The 16,598-nt window shown below is 41.4% G+C and overlaps 1 protein-coding gene and 1 long non-coding RNA gene across 4 annotated transcripts in view; one reads left to right on the top strand and one right to left on the bottom strand.

The window, feature by feature from the left end:
- The window catches only part of LOC144987029 (uncharacterized), a 48,238-nt gene extending 39,039 nt beyond the window's left edge, over nucleotides 1–9,199 (top strand). Inside the window, exons 1-3 of one of the 3 annotated variants that reach the window (XM_078935881.1) lie at nucleotides 3,191–4,626; nucleotides 6,045–6,725; nucleotides 7,695–9,199. In XM_078935881.1, coding sequence (XP_078792007.1) covers nucleotides 4,455–4,626; nucleotides 6,045–6,725; nucleotides 7,695–9,055 — 2,214 coding nt within the window. In that variant the 5' untranslated portion in view covers nucleotides 3,191–4,454 and the 3' untranslated portion in view covers nucleotides 9,056–9,199. Of the gene's footprint in view, nucleotides 1–3,190; nucleotides 4,627–6,044; nucleotides 6,762–7,694 lie in introns of those variants that run through there. The other 2 variants (XM_078935879.1, XM_078935884.1) reach the window with 2 other exon arrangements.
- A 3,426-nt stretch (nucleotides 9,200–12,625) lies between these two features.
- Nucleotides 12,626–14,065, bottom strand: LOC144988615 (uncharacterized). Its single transcript, XR_013652556.1, has 2 exons — nucleotides 13,409–14,065; nucleotides 12,626–13,184 (listed from the first exon to the last, which is right to left on the bottom strand). It is a non-coding gene; the product is annotated as an uncharacterized LOC144988615 (long non-coding RNA).
- Nucleotides 14,066–16,598: the final 2,533 nt, after the last annotated feature.

Genomic DNA, 16,598 nt, shown 5'->3' with positions numbered 1-16,598 from the left:
AAAACGGTAACGCTCACAAAAACGTATGGGGAAATGACAAAAAATTGAGTCTTCTCAAAGTCCTTGTACGAGGTAAATATAATTCTCTACGAATTTTTTTTTTTTTTTAATTGAAAAAGACAATTGAGGTTTACAGTTTGAGACAATTGTATACAATTATGCAAAGTATAAAAACATCGAAAAAGGGTACTGGACATGTACAAACAACCAATGCAGAATAAAACAATATATATATATATATTTTTCTCTACGAATTAATGCAGCCTCCTCGTCTATTGGGTCCTCCAAAAAAGGACAAGCCATTCTTGTCACTTAGACCGTCTCTGTGTGACGGAAATGTGGGCAATGAAGGTTAAAGTGAAAAATACCGCTTCGTCTTTAAAAAGGGGAGGGGACCGGCAGAAACTTTGAGTTTAGAGAATTAAACCTGCTCCCGACCAGGTTAGGTTCACAGCATAAGTAACCATGGACACTGACTCCGAGTAGAAGTTACCTCTCTTTCAGAAACGGGTTTGACTTACTCTGTTTACTCTGGTTTAACAAACCTCCCATTCTGAAACGGAAAACCCAGGGTTTCCCTGATTTCAGGGTTAATGCACTCAGAGTTTACACTTAACCTCCTTTCTGAAACAGGCCCCAAACCTTCATTTACTGAAATGGAAAACATCAACTGACTTTCTACAGATTCTACTTCCATTCATCAAACTCCAACAGGAAGAAGATTTACAATCAATCAGATCTGTTGATTTCCTGACAAACGTTGTTTTCTCTTCCTGTTTGAATGTTTGATTGTTTTCAAACATGAAAAGAGTTTTTTTTCTGTTTTTAGCTTGAAATTTCTGTTGAAATGTAAAGGTTCATTCAGGTTCATTCTTCTCTCTGGGCTTGAAGCCCAAAAGGAGCTGAATGCTGTTGACTTCAGTCTGATCCCATGTTCTGGATCATCCGTGTTCCTGAAACACGCTGCTGGACCCGTGATCAGAGGAACCCAGGAACCGGAGAACTTCCCAGAACATGCACACACATGTGGAACTGTTCTGATCATCTGTGTGTGTTGACAGTGAAGGAGAGCTTTGTCCTTCAAGAACTTCATCTTTGAAAAAACTTTATTGACTCTGACAGAGTTTCAGCTTGAATCCATGTGGTTTTCATTCTTCCATTGAAGTTGTCTCCAGAAACTAAAGATCTGCTGAATCAATGCTCCTCTGAGAACTTTGGAGCTTTTCTCTGCATCTGTTCCACACTTGAATGTGCAGAAGATCAAAGCGCCGGACGCTCTGAGCTTCAGCGTTCCAGTCAGCAGCTGCTGAACCAAAGCCAGCAGCAGGTGAGGATCTGGGCCTCAAAGATGAATGGAAGAAGGGATGGAGTCCCAGTGTTGAAGACATCAGCTGGAGAAGCTCTGAGGCTCTTTCAGGTGGGCGTGGCAGCGCTGCTGCTTTCCAGCAAACCAAGCAAACTGCAGCATCTGTGATCTGAGAGGCTGTTGGTGAAGAAGAGCATCATCAGCATAGAACTGTGGGCCGTTTGGCTTCAGAAGAACAGCTTCATGATGTGGAAAGAATCTGTGTCCTTCAACAGGTCCAGAAGATCCCAAACATGGAAACTGGAAGCAGTTTGGATTCCGGTTTCTTCCTGAACTTTGAGGATCCAAATGCTGAAAATGGAAGCTGACAGATAATGCAGCAGACTTTACCAATGTGCTCAGAACACTAGACCATCCACAGAAGAAGAAAACACTGTTCTAGTGGAACATCTACAACTTCTGTCCATGATTCAGATGAACTAAGAAAGATGACTCCTCCCACTTTGGGTTTGGTCAAATGTAGAAAAGAAAAAACAACCAAATCAAAACAATTTGGATCAATTCTGGCAGAAAATGTTCAAACTTTTCAAATTTCAGGAAAAACCTTCAAAGAAATAAATCTATTTTAGAATCTACGAAGAACACTGACTGGAAAACAGCACCAGACTGCTGCAGCTGCAGACCTTCATGTGACTGTGGGAGCTGCAGCAGCTGCAAACATCTGGACTTCCTGCTGCAGCTGCAGACCTTCATGTGACTGTGGGAGCTGCAGCAGCTGCAAACATCTGGACTTCCTGCTGCAGCTGCAGACCTTCATGTGACTGTGGGAGCTGCAGCAGCTGCAAACATCTGGACTTCCTGCTGCAGCTGCAGACCTTCATGTGACTGTGGGAGCTGCAGCAGCTGCAAACATCTGGACTTCCTGCTGCAGCTGCAGACCTTCATGTGACTGTGGGAGCTGCAGCAGCTGAGGAGCTCAGCATCTCTGCAGATTCAGACGGAGCTCAGAGCTTCTGAAAGGAAATGACAGAGTTGTGGAAGTTTAGTGGCTGAACTTCTTGTAGGTCCTGCTTGGTTCAGGTTGTTGCTGGTGGTGGAAAGAGCTCCTGCAGACCTTGTTGCTGTTGGAAGGATCTTCTGTCTGCAGACTCTCTGATGCTTCAGCAGGAGGCGCTGCAGTGTGGTCCTCCTCATGAGTCCTGAAGCTGCACCAGTGGCGGTTCTACACTAACTTACTCCCAGGGCGAGTAACCCCACCAGCGCCCCCCCCCCCCACCCCCCCGCACACATACAAAATTTGTGTTCCCTGTCTTCTATTTAGCCATTTTACTCAAAAAATGCATGAATTTTCTAGACTCGTATTACAGGGGGGTCAAACTCAGTCACACAGGGGCCTAAGTTAAAAACACGCTTAAGGTTTTGGGCCGAAGAAGATAAACATTTACTGAACACACTAAAGCTAAACTTTAAACCTTTTAAACTGAACTTTTTGAACATAAATATTAATAAAAACAGGAACATTAATCCAGAATAACTCAAGTTAAACCTTAAATAACTTGTAATATTTTGTTGTCCATATAAATATATTCTGTCAAAATTATACAAATATGAACATGCTGTAGGACAAAACAAAGAAAGCCTGGAAATATTAATAAGAAATTACATATCAAATAATTCCATTTTTTTTTTGCTCTTTCATCATTTTTTTAGAGCATTTTTTTTTTAGAGCTAGACTCCTGCTTCATTTTTAGCAATAATTTCTTAATGTGTGACGTCCTGTGTGTGTCTTTGTGAAAAATATCTGAGGGATTAGATCTAAAAAATAAAACTTATTGTGATTAATTTGTTTAGGTCTTATAGAACATTAAAGACTTAATTAATTAAAATCTTAGAACTCATCGGTGGGATTACTCCAAAAATATTTGGCATTTCCCTAAATTTGTGCAACACCAACAGTAGAAATCCTCCAAAAAAACTCAATCCATTAAAAATGGTCCGCGCTCATCCCCCCTCCCTCCCTCTGACACACGCGGCTCCGTCTCTATGACGGGAGGCGCAGCTGCGGCCCAGAGTTGATTGTCAGATAGAAAAAGACCCCCAATCACCTGTTAGTGTGATTCAGCCAGCCACCGGCGAGTTGCGCTCCCCTCTCGAGTTTTTTGACTTATGTTCCAAAGACTACCGCAAAGAGGTGTGGCCGCAATCGTCTTGCAGCAGAGGGCGGTGGTCACGTGCGCATCGGGTCTGCTGTGTCGGAGCAAAGAATTGTGGGAAATAATCTCCATTGCCTGCTTTTTTCGAAATTGGGTTGAGCACGGATGTTTGTTCTGCCTAATTCATTTTCATGTGCCTGTTTTACGTTGTTTCACTCTGAGGTATTCTTTTTTTTTTTTTTTTTTTTTTTTTTTGCACCATAAGTGTGAAGAGCAATTAGGAGGAAGACATTCTTAAGAGTCTGATGTGTCTAATTAAAAGTATTAAGTGTTGGCTGCTGAAGCAATTTCAAATAAAAAGCTCTAAGCTTCCTCTTTGAATTTAGTATGTAGCATATTATGTGTAACGCCTCAGGAACGGCAAATGCCGCCCTGGGCGACCGCCCACATCGCCCATAACAAAAACCGCCACTGAGCTGCTCCGTCAGCTGCAGAGCTTCAGAGCTGCTTCTTCTCAGACCACTTTCTTTGGCTCAGACTATTTCTTATATTGTTGTTATTATCATTATTATTATTATTTATTTATGTTAATTTCTGTCCCCCCGCCATCGACATCATAATATGAGCGACAGATAACACTCCAGACCAGCTGGTGGCGCTAAAGCACCATGACGCTGTTAGCAAAACAAAGAAGAAGAACAGCACGAGGCGCTAGCAGCGTTAGCTTGTTAGCAGGCTAGCAGCGTTAGCTTGTGTTGAGAGGTCGGTGGTGTTTTGTTGGGACGTTTGTGAGGTTTTTGGACAGAAAGGACGATACGTGGTTCGTGTGGGAACTCTCAGCATTTTCCAAAGTGTCGTAAATGAGTGAAGAAGTGTTGAACGGAAAGACAACGTGGATTGCTGTGATTGTGAGACTAGCAGATGATCGATCGGAGCTGCAGTGAAGAGGACGGCGGTGTTTGTGGGAGTTGGAGCTGAAGATCGGAGCAGGAACCATGTCTTCCCTTCAGTCTCTGAGAGAGTTGATCAGCGAGCGACTAGCTGCTGCTGCTGAAGAAATCTGCAGACTCTGTGAAGGAACCATCGTCCAGTACGAGCAGGAGCTCTGTCGTCAGCGCAGACTGCTGGATGTCATCTGGAAACCACAGCTGCAGCTACACCACATAGGTATGTCACCTTCATCAAAGAAACAGAGAAGCCCTTTGAGCTTCATGCTTTTCTGTTTGGGGACCCGTCATGGGACAGGGGTGTCAAACTCTGTCACACAAGGGGGCTAAATCCAAAACATGCTTTAGGTTTTGGTCCGAACAAGAAACATTTACTGAAACGATAAAGCTAAAATTTTACAACTTTTAAAATTGAACTGAAAATGAATAAAAACAGACAGGAATATTAATGCAGAATAAATCAAGTTAAACCTTAAATAACATATAATGTTTTGCTCTCCATAAAAATACATTGTCAAAATTATACAAATATGAACATGCTGCAAAACAAAGCCTGGAGATATGATCACTTTTAGCTCTTATAAAACATTAACAACGTAACCATAGAACTCATCACTGGGATTACTCCAAAAATATTTGGCATTTTCCTAATTTTGTGCAACACCAACAGTAAGAATCCTCCAAAAACTTCAATCACTTCACATCAGGGATAATAAGATTTCAATCATTAGTGATTTTGATTGACATGTTAATAACATTGATGATGTCATGACTGAGAGTTTTTCAGATCTGCTGGAGGGTCCAGTTGTGTATATCTGTGTACATCTGTCCACAACTGTCTCGAAACCACTTGTTTGTACAGATTCCAATGTACATATCTGGAGCAGCTGCTTGTGCTGGTGGAACCACACCCGGTGTGTTCAAGTCCCGACTGTACGCCATAAATGCAGATGCCAGTAACATGTGTCACACATGATCCATGAGTGTTCATTGACGTGTCTTTATCAGACACTACTGTGTGTTTGTTTCTGTCACCAATGAAATCAGCACTTTCCTTCTCTAGAACCAGAAGAACAAACTGGAAGAACAAAGATTCAAGTTCTCTTCTCATCTCATTATGCAAGGCAGAAAAAAAGCGGAAGTTCAACCATCAGCCTGAAACAAAGTTCACCTTTAAACTGTGTCAATGTCAGATGGAGAAATAGAATAGAATGTAGAAAATTTGAAGAACTTAGTAATGGAACCTGTGTAAATCATTTAACATAGAATTTTTAAGAAATATGGACACATTTAATTATTTTTTTCCAATTTTAAAAAATGAATGACACCTTTATTTAATTATTTCATATTCATTATATGTATTTTAATGTGTCCCTTCCAGCTCACACTGGACCATAAAATCATTTACTATGTCATGAAAAATGATTTGCTTTTTAATGACTATTTTGTAATGAAAATTTTAAATAGTAAATGACACATTTATTTAATGGCGTATATATGTATATCAATCAGTCTCTTCCAGTCCTCCAGACTCCTTAGACATTTTCTCCAATGATCACAGAGTTTATTGATGCTTGAAAAAAACCAAAAGTCCTGGAAACGTATAAAAGGCTCCTTGTTGTGTTTGTGTCCCTGCAGCCCTCCCCCAGCATTGGAAGACTGAAGAGGAAGATCTCTGCAACCAGCAGAGAAACTTCAGAGTGGAACAGGAGGAACCAGAACCTCCACAGATTCAAGAGGAACCAGAACATCCACAGATTCAAGAGGAACAGGAGGAACAAGAACCTCCACAGATTCAAGAGGAACAAGAGGAACCAGAACCTCCACAGATTCAAGAGGAACAAGAGGAACCAGAACCTCCACAGATTCAAGAGGAACAAGAGGAACCAGAACCTCCACAGATTAAAGAGGAACAAGAACCTCCACAGATTCAAGGGGAACCAGAACCTCCACAGATTAAAGAGGAACTGCAGGAACCAGAACCTCCACAGATTAAAGAGGAACTGCAGGAACCAGAACCTCCACAGATTAAAGAGGAGCCAGAGGAACTCTGCATCAGTCAAGAGGATCAGCTTGATCTGAAGCAGGAGACTGAAACCTTGATGGAGATTCCTGCTTATGAGGAAGATGAGAACAGTGAAGCAGATCTAAACAATCAGCAGAACTTTAATGTAACTGATAGTCAGGATGAAGAAGGAAACCAACATGAAGAATCAACATCAACTACAGATGAAGAGACAGACCCACAGAGCAGAGATCAGAGGAAGAGGAGGGACAGAAGTCATGTCCAAAGTGTGGACAGCTCTCACATGTCAGCAAGTCAGTGTGACTCTGATCTTCATCTCCACACTATCGGTATGTTCACTTCAACAACGGTTCTATCTTGAGCTTCAAGCTCTCCAAACATGCAGTCCATCAACAGCGTGTCCTGGAAGAGTCTCTTCTGTCCCTTCCAGTTGAAAATACAGAAGACATTGTTGGTCAGTGCAGCCGACAACATTCTTCAAATCATGTGATCTTAGTTAGTCCCTTCAGACTACAACAGCCAAAGTAAAATGCAAAAGACTTTGCTGATCAAGCCTAAGGAACTTATATAGGGACAGCGCATATTAATAACATTACTGTCAATACGCCAGAGTTAGCCAAAGGACTAGTTTTTATCTGCAGTCCCTGGGTAGATATTAAAATCACCATAAAAGATCAGAATACAATTGCATATTTGCATAACATTAGATACATATATTAAACAATACATTCAGTAAAATTAGCAGTTAACCACAGCTGGATGAAGCTCGTCTGCTGGACTTTATATATGTAGTTGTAGAGTTAGATAAGTTAATTCGTCTCTAAGAGTTCTGGTAAATCGCCTGTCTGTCCTGGGGGAGGATCCCTCCTTCATGTGGGCACCCTTGAGGTTTCTTCGTTTTTTTCCGGAATCCGTTTTTAGGAGTTTTTCCTTAGGGGGGTCTAAGGGCAGGGATGCCAGTATAGCTTAGTCAGTTTGTTAGTTTATTTTAGTATTTTCCTATTGAACTCTTTGTATTCGTGATCCTTTTGAGTTCATGTTTTACTTCGAAGCCCATCGAGACGACTGTTGTTGTGATTTTGGGCTATACAAATAAAATTGAATTGAATTGAATTGAACCTAAAAATAAATTGTCGATAAACAGTCCTAAATCAGACAAATTTAAGAACATATACACACATTAAAGACCAGATAGTAGCGAGGATCGGTGAGAGGGGGTTTAGTTGAATCAACCTAAAAATAACAATTCTTTCTTCTTGCAGTTGAGAAGGAGCAATCTTATGAAAAGGAGGAAGAAAAAGAACCAGATGGATCTTTGGACCCTGAAGATGTTGAAGGCTGTGATGATGGTATCAGCCTTGAGGTCGACGCCAGTGACTCCCTCCACCCTGAACATTCTGAGATGACTTCAGACGAGCGGGTCATGGAGGAAGTGAGTCCAGTGCAGCAGGATGTTCTGATGGGTTTCAGTGAGCTTCACCCTCCTGGATTCGAGGAGGTCGAAAGCTTAGCAACGGCCCTTTTGCTGTTAGTTGATGACAGCGATCGCCACATCATCCCAGCTGACATTCGCCAGAGGATAAATACCGCTGCTGTTCAACTCCAAAACCAGTATGAGTCCAAAACGGGCTGCACGCTGTTTGCCAGGTGCCTTGGACCGGCAAAGGCAGAAAACATTGCAGCACAAAAAACTCAATTTGCCAGGTTGACTCATGCTCAAGCAGCCCAGACTACAGGAGACTCACGCCTTCTGTACTTGCTCATAAAAATGCTGAAAAACAGACCACCAGCAAGCCAGACACACAGTCCAACCAAAATAAACCTTATAGTTAGAGCTCAGTACAAACGTATAGTGGACCGCATACGGGACGACCCTGTCCTGTCAGCGCTACACATCCCACTACCGAACATCGACTCTAAATCCATTTCTGCATTTCTTACATGTGAGGAGCAGAAGGCAAACTACAGGGCAACCATGGTACCACAAGTCACCTGCCACCAAAGAGTCCTCTCAGCAGAGCCAATGTCTGCCACTCCACATCTTCCAGACTCCCTTCCTGCGCCTAACAGACTAGAGGTGCAATATCCTGTCATCCCTGAACTAACTGACAAGAGATGGGCAGAAAAGAGGAGATTAGAAGTGACTGAGCCTACTGCAACATGTAGGAAGGTTATGCCAAAAGTGAGTCCCACAGCATCACAAAGCACTGCAAATGCTCCCATCCTGCTGGTTGTACCATCCCAACCTCAGGCTCCAAGCATGTCATTTCCATTTGCTGCCTCTGGAAGTGGTGCAGGTTTCTCTTTTACCTTGTCCCCAGCCTGCGTGCCAGCTAGGCCATTTATGCCTCCCAAATCACACAAGCCTTGTGCAGCTTGTGGCATTTCAAGATGTGGGGGCTTACGCAAGCGGTACACCCCTTCAAAGGAGAGGGTGGCAAACAGCAAACAGAAAATATTCACCTACTGTCCCACAACAAAGAAGTCCACCACACCAGGATTTTATGAGACATACACAGACTATGAAGATTTTAAGAAGAATGTTGATCTTTTTTTAGCAGAAAAGGACCACAGCATGTATGACTGTGAATGTATAGTTGCTAAAAATGAGCCAGACTGTTAAGATTTTTCTTATTTATCATAAAAAGGGGTTGTGCATTGTTTGTATCATTTGTATTATGTGTTCAGTGTTTTATTATTGAATGCAGTTCCTCTGTGCTCTAAAATTAAGACTTTTGTGTTGTGAGTTGATAATAAAATTGTCAAACAAGAACCTTGAAGTGGTTATTTAAATAGGAAAGTAACTTTATTGATGAAAAATATATGCCCACTCTATAATAAAACTTGAAAAAGACTGAGATTCAACTGTTTTTAGTTTCAGTTTTATTCAAATGTTTTTAAAGCATACATTAAATAATAATGCATACAAAAATAAAAGGAAATAAAGAAGAAGACATAATAGAAATAAAGATCGAAGAGAAATGTTTCTGGAAACATGTTGACAAAAAATCCCCAAGTAACAGGATCAGGAACAAGGATACGGACTTGGAGGGGTCATTACTAAGCAGTTCCGACCCTGTTTAGCATCAGAGATGTGGAATTTGGATTCTTGTTCTTCTATATCATTGACATTAAAGCTGCAGCTCTGTCACGAGGAAACAACATGTGACAGGTCCCAGTTTTTGGTGGAACACCGTCTCTGTGATGCTACAGACGCTGCTAAAACACAGTGGATTTCATTCTGTTCTATGTAGGAAAGACTGTTTTATTCATGTCTGATGAATTCATCTTGGAGTATTTATCCTCCACGTCTAGAAGTCTGCTCCGTGAAAATCCTGTCCGACTTTAAAGCGGTCCGTGTTTCCATGGTGACAGAGGGAACAGCTGGTTAGCATCTTTCTAACTTGACTGAACTGAGGGTTGGGGCTTCCAGCACAGAACCAACCTGAGAGCAAATGAACATTCAAATCCTCCACAAGCTAAACCCCATCAGCGTTGGATTGCTGCTGACAGACAGACTTGATTGATGGCATCTTCCGTTCTGGACCTGACGTTTAGCACACCATAGCTGGATTCCAGAGCGCTTTATCAAAGCGCCTTAAGCCCGTTTGGACTCTGGCGCTCCACGCGCTGATGAATAGTGGCGTTTGGAGGAAGTGCGGCTGCGCAGTCCGTCACTGAACACCGTCACTGCCTGGACCTCTTTCTGGGTCCTAGTGCCCTAAAGGTTACAGCTCCTGGTTCCACAAGACAAAAGTCCATTCTAGAGGCCACTCTGACGTCATCATCATCAAAGACAGCGTTACCTAGCAACCATAGCAAGACCATAGCAGCTATAGAGGGAAACACAACAAACCATCAACGGCGGTTAAAGCAGTCAGACGTTTGTTCTGCAGCTCAGCAAAAATCTCTGCTTTAGGTTTTGGGGAGAAAAACAAAGGAAAACACATGGAGAAGGATTCTGCAAAGGAAATCCCAAGTTCTATTGGTAAGTCAGCGTCCTGGAAACATGCTTTGTTGGTTCTGAAGTGGCATGAATGCAGACTTAGATTGGTTTGTTTCCTTGGATTCTTCAGATGGATTCAAGCTGTAAATGTTGTCAGCATAAAGCAAGTTTGGACTAAACTAAAGCAGAAAGTGGCTTTGAAGATGGTCAGGAGAAATGAGGGCTTTTTTCAGGAATTCTTGGAAGAGGAGGACTTCTCCAAAGAACCAGAATCTAGGAGGAGGTTTTTTTCAGCATTGAGATCAGGATTTAGCATGAGCTTCAATCCCATTTTTGTTCAATCCAAATGTTTACCGTCATATTCAGGAGTTCAACTCTGAAAGCCACCATGACATCATAGACATTAAAGACCCTGTTACCTAGCAACCAAACACAACAAACTGTAAACTATTCAAACTGGACATTTTGGGCCAACAATTCTTTTCTAACTCAAGTTTTTATGAAAAATCCAAATGATGGAAACAGATTGTGTAAAGGAAATGAGGATCTATTGGTGAGTCACAGTCCTGGAAACATGAGTTGTGCTCTGATGAAGACGCCTGATCCAAATGTGGATTTTTGAAATGTTCTTCATGAGATTCAAACTGATTGAAGCTTTGAATTAAAGGTGTCAACACATTTCTGCATTGGATTCATTCTGTTTCAGTGTCTAAGGTTGGTTTGGTGGCAGAAACCAAGTTTTTGTTGAACAGTAGCGTTTGAAAAAGCAGAAAGTGGCTTTGAAGATGGTCAGGAGAACTTCTTTGAAGAGGAGGACTTCTCCAAACAACCACAACCTTAGAGGAAGTTTTCTGAGCATTCATAGAATGCTTTTACAATGACTCATCATTTTCCACAAGAAGCTAATGAGTTTTTCCAAATGCATGCTGGGTATTCTTAGTTCTAGCTTGGAAAGCACTTTGTGGGATTTCCCTGGAAAACCTGCTTTATCAATCATTTTGGTCTCTTTTTCTTCTTCTAAGTTCCAGCTTGGTGAGTGTGCAGGTAGCCGTGGCAACCAGTGTCCAGGTCAAAGGGAGGACCACGGCCATCCAGTCTCCAGGCTTTTGGATTGATTTGGATTTGATAAACATTTGTTTCCCACATTTTAATAGTAGAATTCAACACGGGACATATAGTGGATTGTAAGAATAGGAACAAAAACAGCAACAACAAAATAATCCTCCTCCCCTTAAAACATGCATTTGACTCTGAACAAGTCTAAAACAAATCCAAGCAAAGACCAGCGCTGGGGCTCCTGCTAGTTTCTTTTAGAAGAACTGCCTCTTCCAAACATAGAATGTTCAACAACTAGAGCTAAAAATGTCTGTTGGTAGATTTCTGGATGTTGGCCGTATCCCAGCGAGCAAGGCCAAGTCAGCCCCAGATGGTTTCAAAGTGGACAGAAAATGTTTTTAGGAGTTTGTAGAATGTTCAACAACTAGAGCTAAATGAAACTAGTGCATGAAATGACAAAGAACTTCCTGTTTGAAAGGAATCTCATGATGGCTTCCACCTGTCTCTTTGCTTTTCCTTTCTTTTTTGGGTTTCTCCTCTTTGGGAGGTTACACAAAACTGCACTTTAACCCAGAAGGAAACAACAACCGCTCCACAATCCCTGAATCCCCTACAGCCTTTATCGAAACATTTACATTGACCATTTTCACACATTTGATTGCATTTTCTCAGAAAAACAAGCACAACTTCCCGTTTGTTTGTGTGTGAAATGATTCCAAAAAGCCATGAGTCATCCTGGAGGGACTGGTTTCTCATCAATGCAGACCACCAAGTTTTCTGGTTTCTGACTATTTGGTGGCTGGTAGGCCTTTTGGGATTTTTGTCAGGGAAAGAAGTGAACCTGGGCTCCAAATATTGGAAGACACTGATCTAAAAGTACTAGGACATCTGGAGAAAGCTCTAGTTCTGCTCCAACTCAGTCCAAAGCACTGAAGATAGATGGAGTTGGATTTGGGAGAGGACTGAGGTCATTCAAATGAAGAAAGAACAAGTCAACAGATGAAGAAGATTTCAGGAAGTTTCCCATTCAACAAGTTCAAGTTTCCAGAGAGCTAGTTTAGCATCCGTTTACTGGAAGCTGCAGTGAAGGCAGCCATGTTGGAGCCTCACACATGTTCTCATTAGGATCAAATGAACCAGTGTGTTTGAGACTGAAAGAAAGACTGAAGGACAAAGAAATATGAAGATTCATTAAGGATCAAATCCAGACTTTATTCATGTCTTCAGACAAAAAAGCTGCAGACATTTTACAGACACAATTGAGGTTTTTCAACACTTTTCTGACCAGAAGATGCAGTTCTGGATACAGCCAGAAGGTGTCGCCCTTCTCATTTCCAATGCAAGTTCAAACTACAGACCTGATTGATTTGGTTTGGTTTTTGTTATTTTAGCCATCATGTATGAAGACATCAGACCTAGAATTACAGAAAAAACATTAAAAATGTTTCACAAACTTATTTTAATAAACTGAAAATGTATAATTTCTGTCTATTGGAAGTCATTTGAAGTGAAGCTGTGAAAGTGACCACATTTGTTCAACAACCTCATAGCAACAAGAAACAAAGCAGATTTCTCTCCAAAGAAGTTTTTTTCCTCCGTTTTCCATCCAAACAAAGACAAACAGATGTTCTGTTTGGCAGAAATGTGTTTCCACCCAGAGGAACCTGCAGCAGCTGCTGATCCATCAGAAGATTCTGGACCTGCAGAGACTTCCCACACAGCTGCCTCTGCCTCCAAAGAAGCTGCTGATCTGCATGGAGAGAGAGAGAGCTCCAAGTCTCTGCAACCAAAGCAAAGAAGCAACCAGAGAACAGAAGCACAGAGCTGAAGCAAACATCCCAGAACGTTTGCTTTGGGAGTCCCACCTTCAGTTTGATCCGCTTTGTGAAGGAAACTGTTTCATTATTATCATTGTTTAAATCTATTTGGTTAAATGTATTTGTTTAAATGTTAACCTCGAGTTGACCTTTTTACCTTTTTAGAAACAGTTGTGTTTGTTCATCTGCTTCCATCCCAGCCAGGATGAGGGGGTTTTACGACACACTGTCCTGAGCTGATAAGGAAAACTGTTTGAACTTAGAATCCACCAAATGTGTCATTATAAGACACCCCTGATGAACTTTTCTCTTTGTCTGGATATTGGAAGCTCCTACTTTGTTCTTAATAAAAGGAGCACGAGGAGAAGCAGATCCTTGGAGAAGAGAAGCGTGGTGGACGTTTTCTGCCACACTTGCTTCTTCTCCCTCGTACATGAGAAACTTGATTCTTGTTGTGGTTTGTTGTTTCTAATTGTGTTTTTCTTTATTGTCTACATGCATTTATCTGACACTTTCACACAACCCTCTGCATTTATCCGGACTTGGGACCAGCGCAAGAGAGCACTGGATTGTGCACATTGTTGTATTGCATTCATTCATTCGTTCGTTCGTTCGTTCGTTCGTTCGTTCGTTCGATCGATCGAACGAACGAACGAACGAACGAACGATTATATTTGGTTCACAAATATAAATAGAGTTTCAGTTTTAATTTTTACACTTTTAACAAAAAACAATAATATTAATAAACGATAGATATTTTTTTAAGGGGCAAACCTGAGCTCCAGGAGAAAACCCAAACTAATTTACATTAATGACGCAGAAGCTCACCAAAGAACTTCAGAACACGCCTAAACACGTGTGGTCACTAGACTTTTCAAGACGCTTTTTCATCACTGGAGAGGTTTTTTTCCTCTTTCGTCCGAGCTGCCTGTCTCCCACGACATCTTCATCCTGATGGCACCTTTTTTCTGATAGGTGCTTCATGGATGCTGAGGGATTTACTTGTCCTTCTGATGACGGGGTCGTTCCCATGACGACTTCACGTCCAGCAGCACACGCAGCCTTACTTTTACCTGCAAGGTCCTTCATGGTGAAGAAGTCGTGTTCGAGGGCTTGACTCGACGTGATTCTTCGCTGAGGATTAACTTCCAGAATGCGCTTGAGAAGGTCTAGGAAGGCTTTGTGGTCGTCATCATCGTGCATTTCATACATATCCCGATGTTGATCAATCATAGCATCAAAATCTATCACAGGATCCTTGTTTCTCACTTTCCCCCCAGTTAATTCAGTGTATTCTTCTGGTGTGCATAGTCTCCAGTGACCGTTGTCCTTTGTGAAAAAGTCTGCTTTGTACTCTGCCCTATGGAGAACGTCTGCTTCTGGTAAACCAAATATCTGCACCATAGCTCGTTTTGTTTCGTATTCGGTTCTTGAAAGAGATAATTTCATTTGTAAACACAAGCCAACACCATGCCAAGTGCCCACATGTCAACGCTTTCATCCAAAGGAAGACCCAGGATAACTTCAGGTGCTCTGAATGGAATTGTTTGGATTACGATAACGGTTGAAAGTTCCTTTGTCTCTACAGCCAGACCAAAGTCTAGGAGTTTGAATTTCAAGGATTGTTTGTCCGCAAACATAATGTTGTCCAATTTTATGTCGCAGTGAACCACACCGATACTTTTGAGTGCTTTGAGAGCCTGAAACATCTGCTGAGCAATAGCTCTGACATAAGTCAGGGGTGTCGCTTTGCATTTATTTTTGTTCAAGAAATCTTTAAGCTTTCTTCCAGGATCTCAAACACCAAGGAAATCATATTTTGAAATGAGAAACACTCATACATCTTTATCAAGTGGTTCTCATCGGGATCCAGAACTTTGATTAGTCATAATCAATAATTTCATTCATAATTTGATTAGTCATAATATGTATTTATGCATAAAAAGTGATGCAGAATGACGTCATAACATGTATTTAAACATAAAAGTTTTGCGGAATGACGTCATAACATGTATTTATGCATAAAAGTGATGCGGAATGACATCCTAACATGTATTTATGCATAAAAGTGATGCAGAATGACGTCATAACATGTATTTATGCATAAAAGTGATGCAGAATGACGTCATAACACGTATTTATGCATAAAAGTGATGCGGAATGACGTCATAACATGTATTTATGCATAAAAGTGATGCGGAATTACGTCATAACATGTATTTATGCATAAAAGTGATGCGGAATGATGTCATAACACGTATTTATGCATAAAAGTGATGCTGAATGACATCATAACATGTATTTATGCATAAAAGTGATGCGGAATTACGTCATAACATGTATTTATGCATAAAAGTGATGCGGAATGATGTCATAACACGTATTTATGCATAAAAGTGATGCTGAATGACATCATAACACGTATTTATGCATAAAAGTGATGCAGAAAGACGTCATAACAGGTCATGGATAGTGTGCGGTAATCCAAATGTGGAAGGGTGATGATTTTTGACATCATTTCCGAACCATTGCATCATTCATAGAACCATCCCAGTCACGTGGGTTGTGTGCACGCGCGAGCCTGCCGTCAGTCATGCCTGAGTCCAAGTGCACTAAATGAAACAGAGCTCGCACGGTTCGCACATGTGACCATGACGTGCACGTGACTTTCCAGGTTCAAACTGTTTCCAACAATTCGGCCTGATTCAGTCTGACATGCGCACACAAGAAGAGCGCACAGCCAGAGCCGGTGGTACAAAACTGGTCAGGAGGAAGATCAGAGCCAGAACTCCTGAGCCTGCGCTCACGAACGAACCGAACCTTTTGAGTCTCGCTTGGCTGGGAACTGACACAGAAACACAGAAACGTAAGGTTAACAGCTGATATATCGCAGACAGAGCAGGAGAGAAGCTGTGGGAGAATCTTTTATCGATCTCATGAAACCTGAATGGAGACGTGATTATTGATATTTTAGCCCAGTGGAAATTTCAGAATAAAATCATATCCGCCATTTAAAAAAATGTATTTTTTTTCGTACATTTTGATTTTTCAACCAAACTTGAGTTAAAAAAGAATTGTTGCCCCAAAATGTCCAGTTTGAATAGTCTACAGTTTGTTGTGTTTGGTTGCTAGGTAACAGGGTCTTTAATGTCTATGATGTCATGGTGTCTTTCAGAGTTGAACTCCTGAATATGACGGTAAACATTTGGATTGAACAAAAATGGGATTGAAGCTCATGCTAAATCCTGATCTCAATGCTGAAAAAAACCTCCTCCTAGATTCTGGTTGTTTGGAGAAGTCCTCCTCTTCCCAGAATTCCTGAAAAAAGCCCTCATTTCTCCTGACCA

This window comes from Oryzias latipes, chromosome 2, assembly GCF_053564925.1.
Source record: "Oryzias latipes strain Hd-rR chromosome 2, Olatipes_Hd-rR_3.1".
NCBI lineage: Eukaryota > Metazoa > Chordata > Actinopteri > Beloniformes > Adrianichthyidae > Oryzias > Oryzias latipes.
This window is presented reverse-complemented; position numbering and strand designations above follow the sequence as displayed.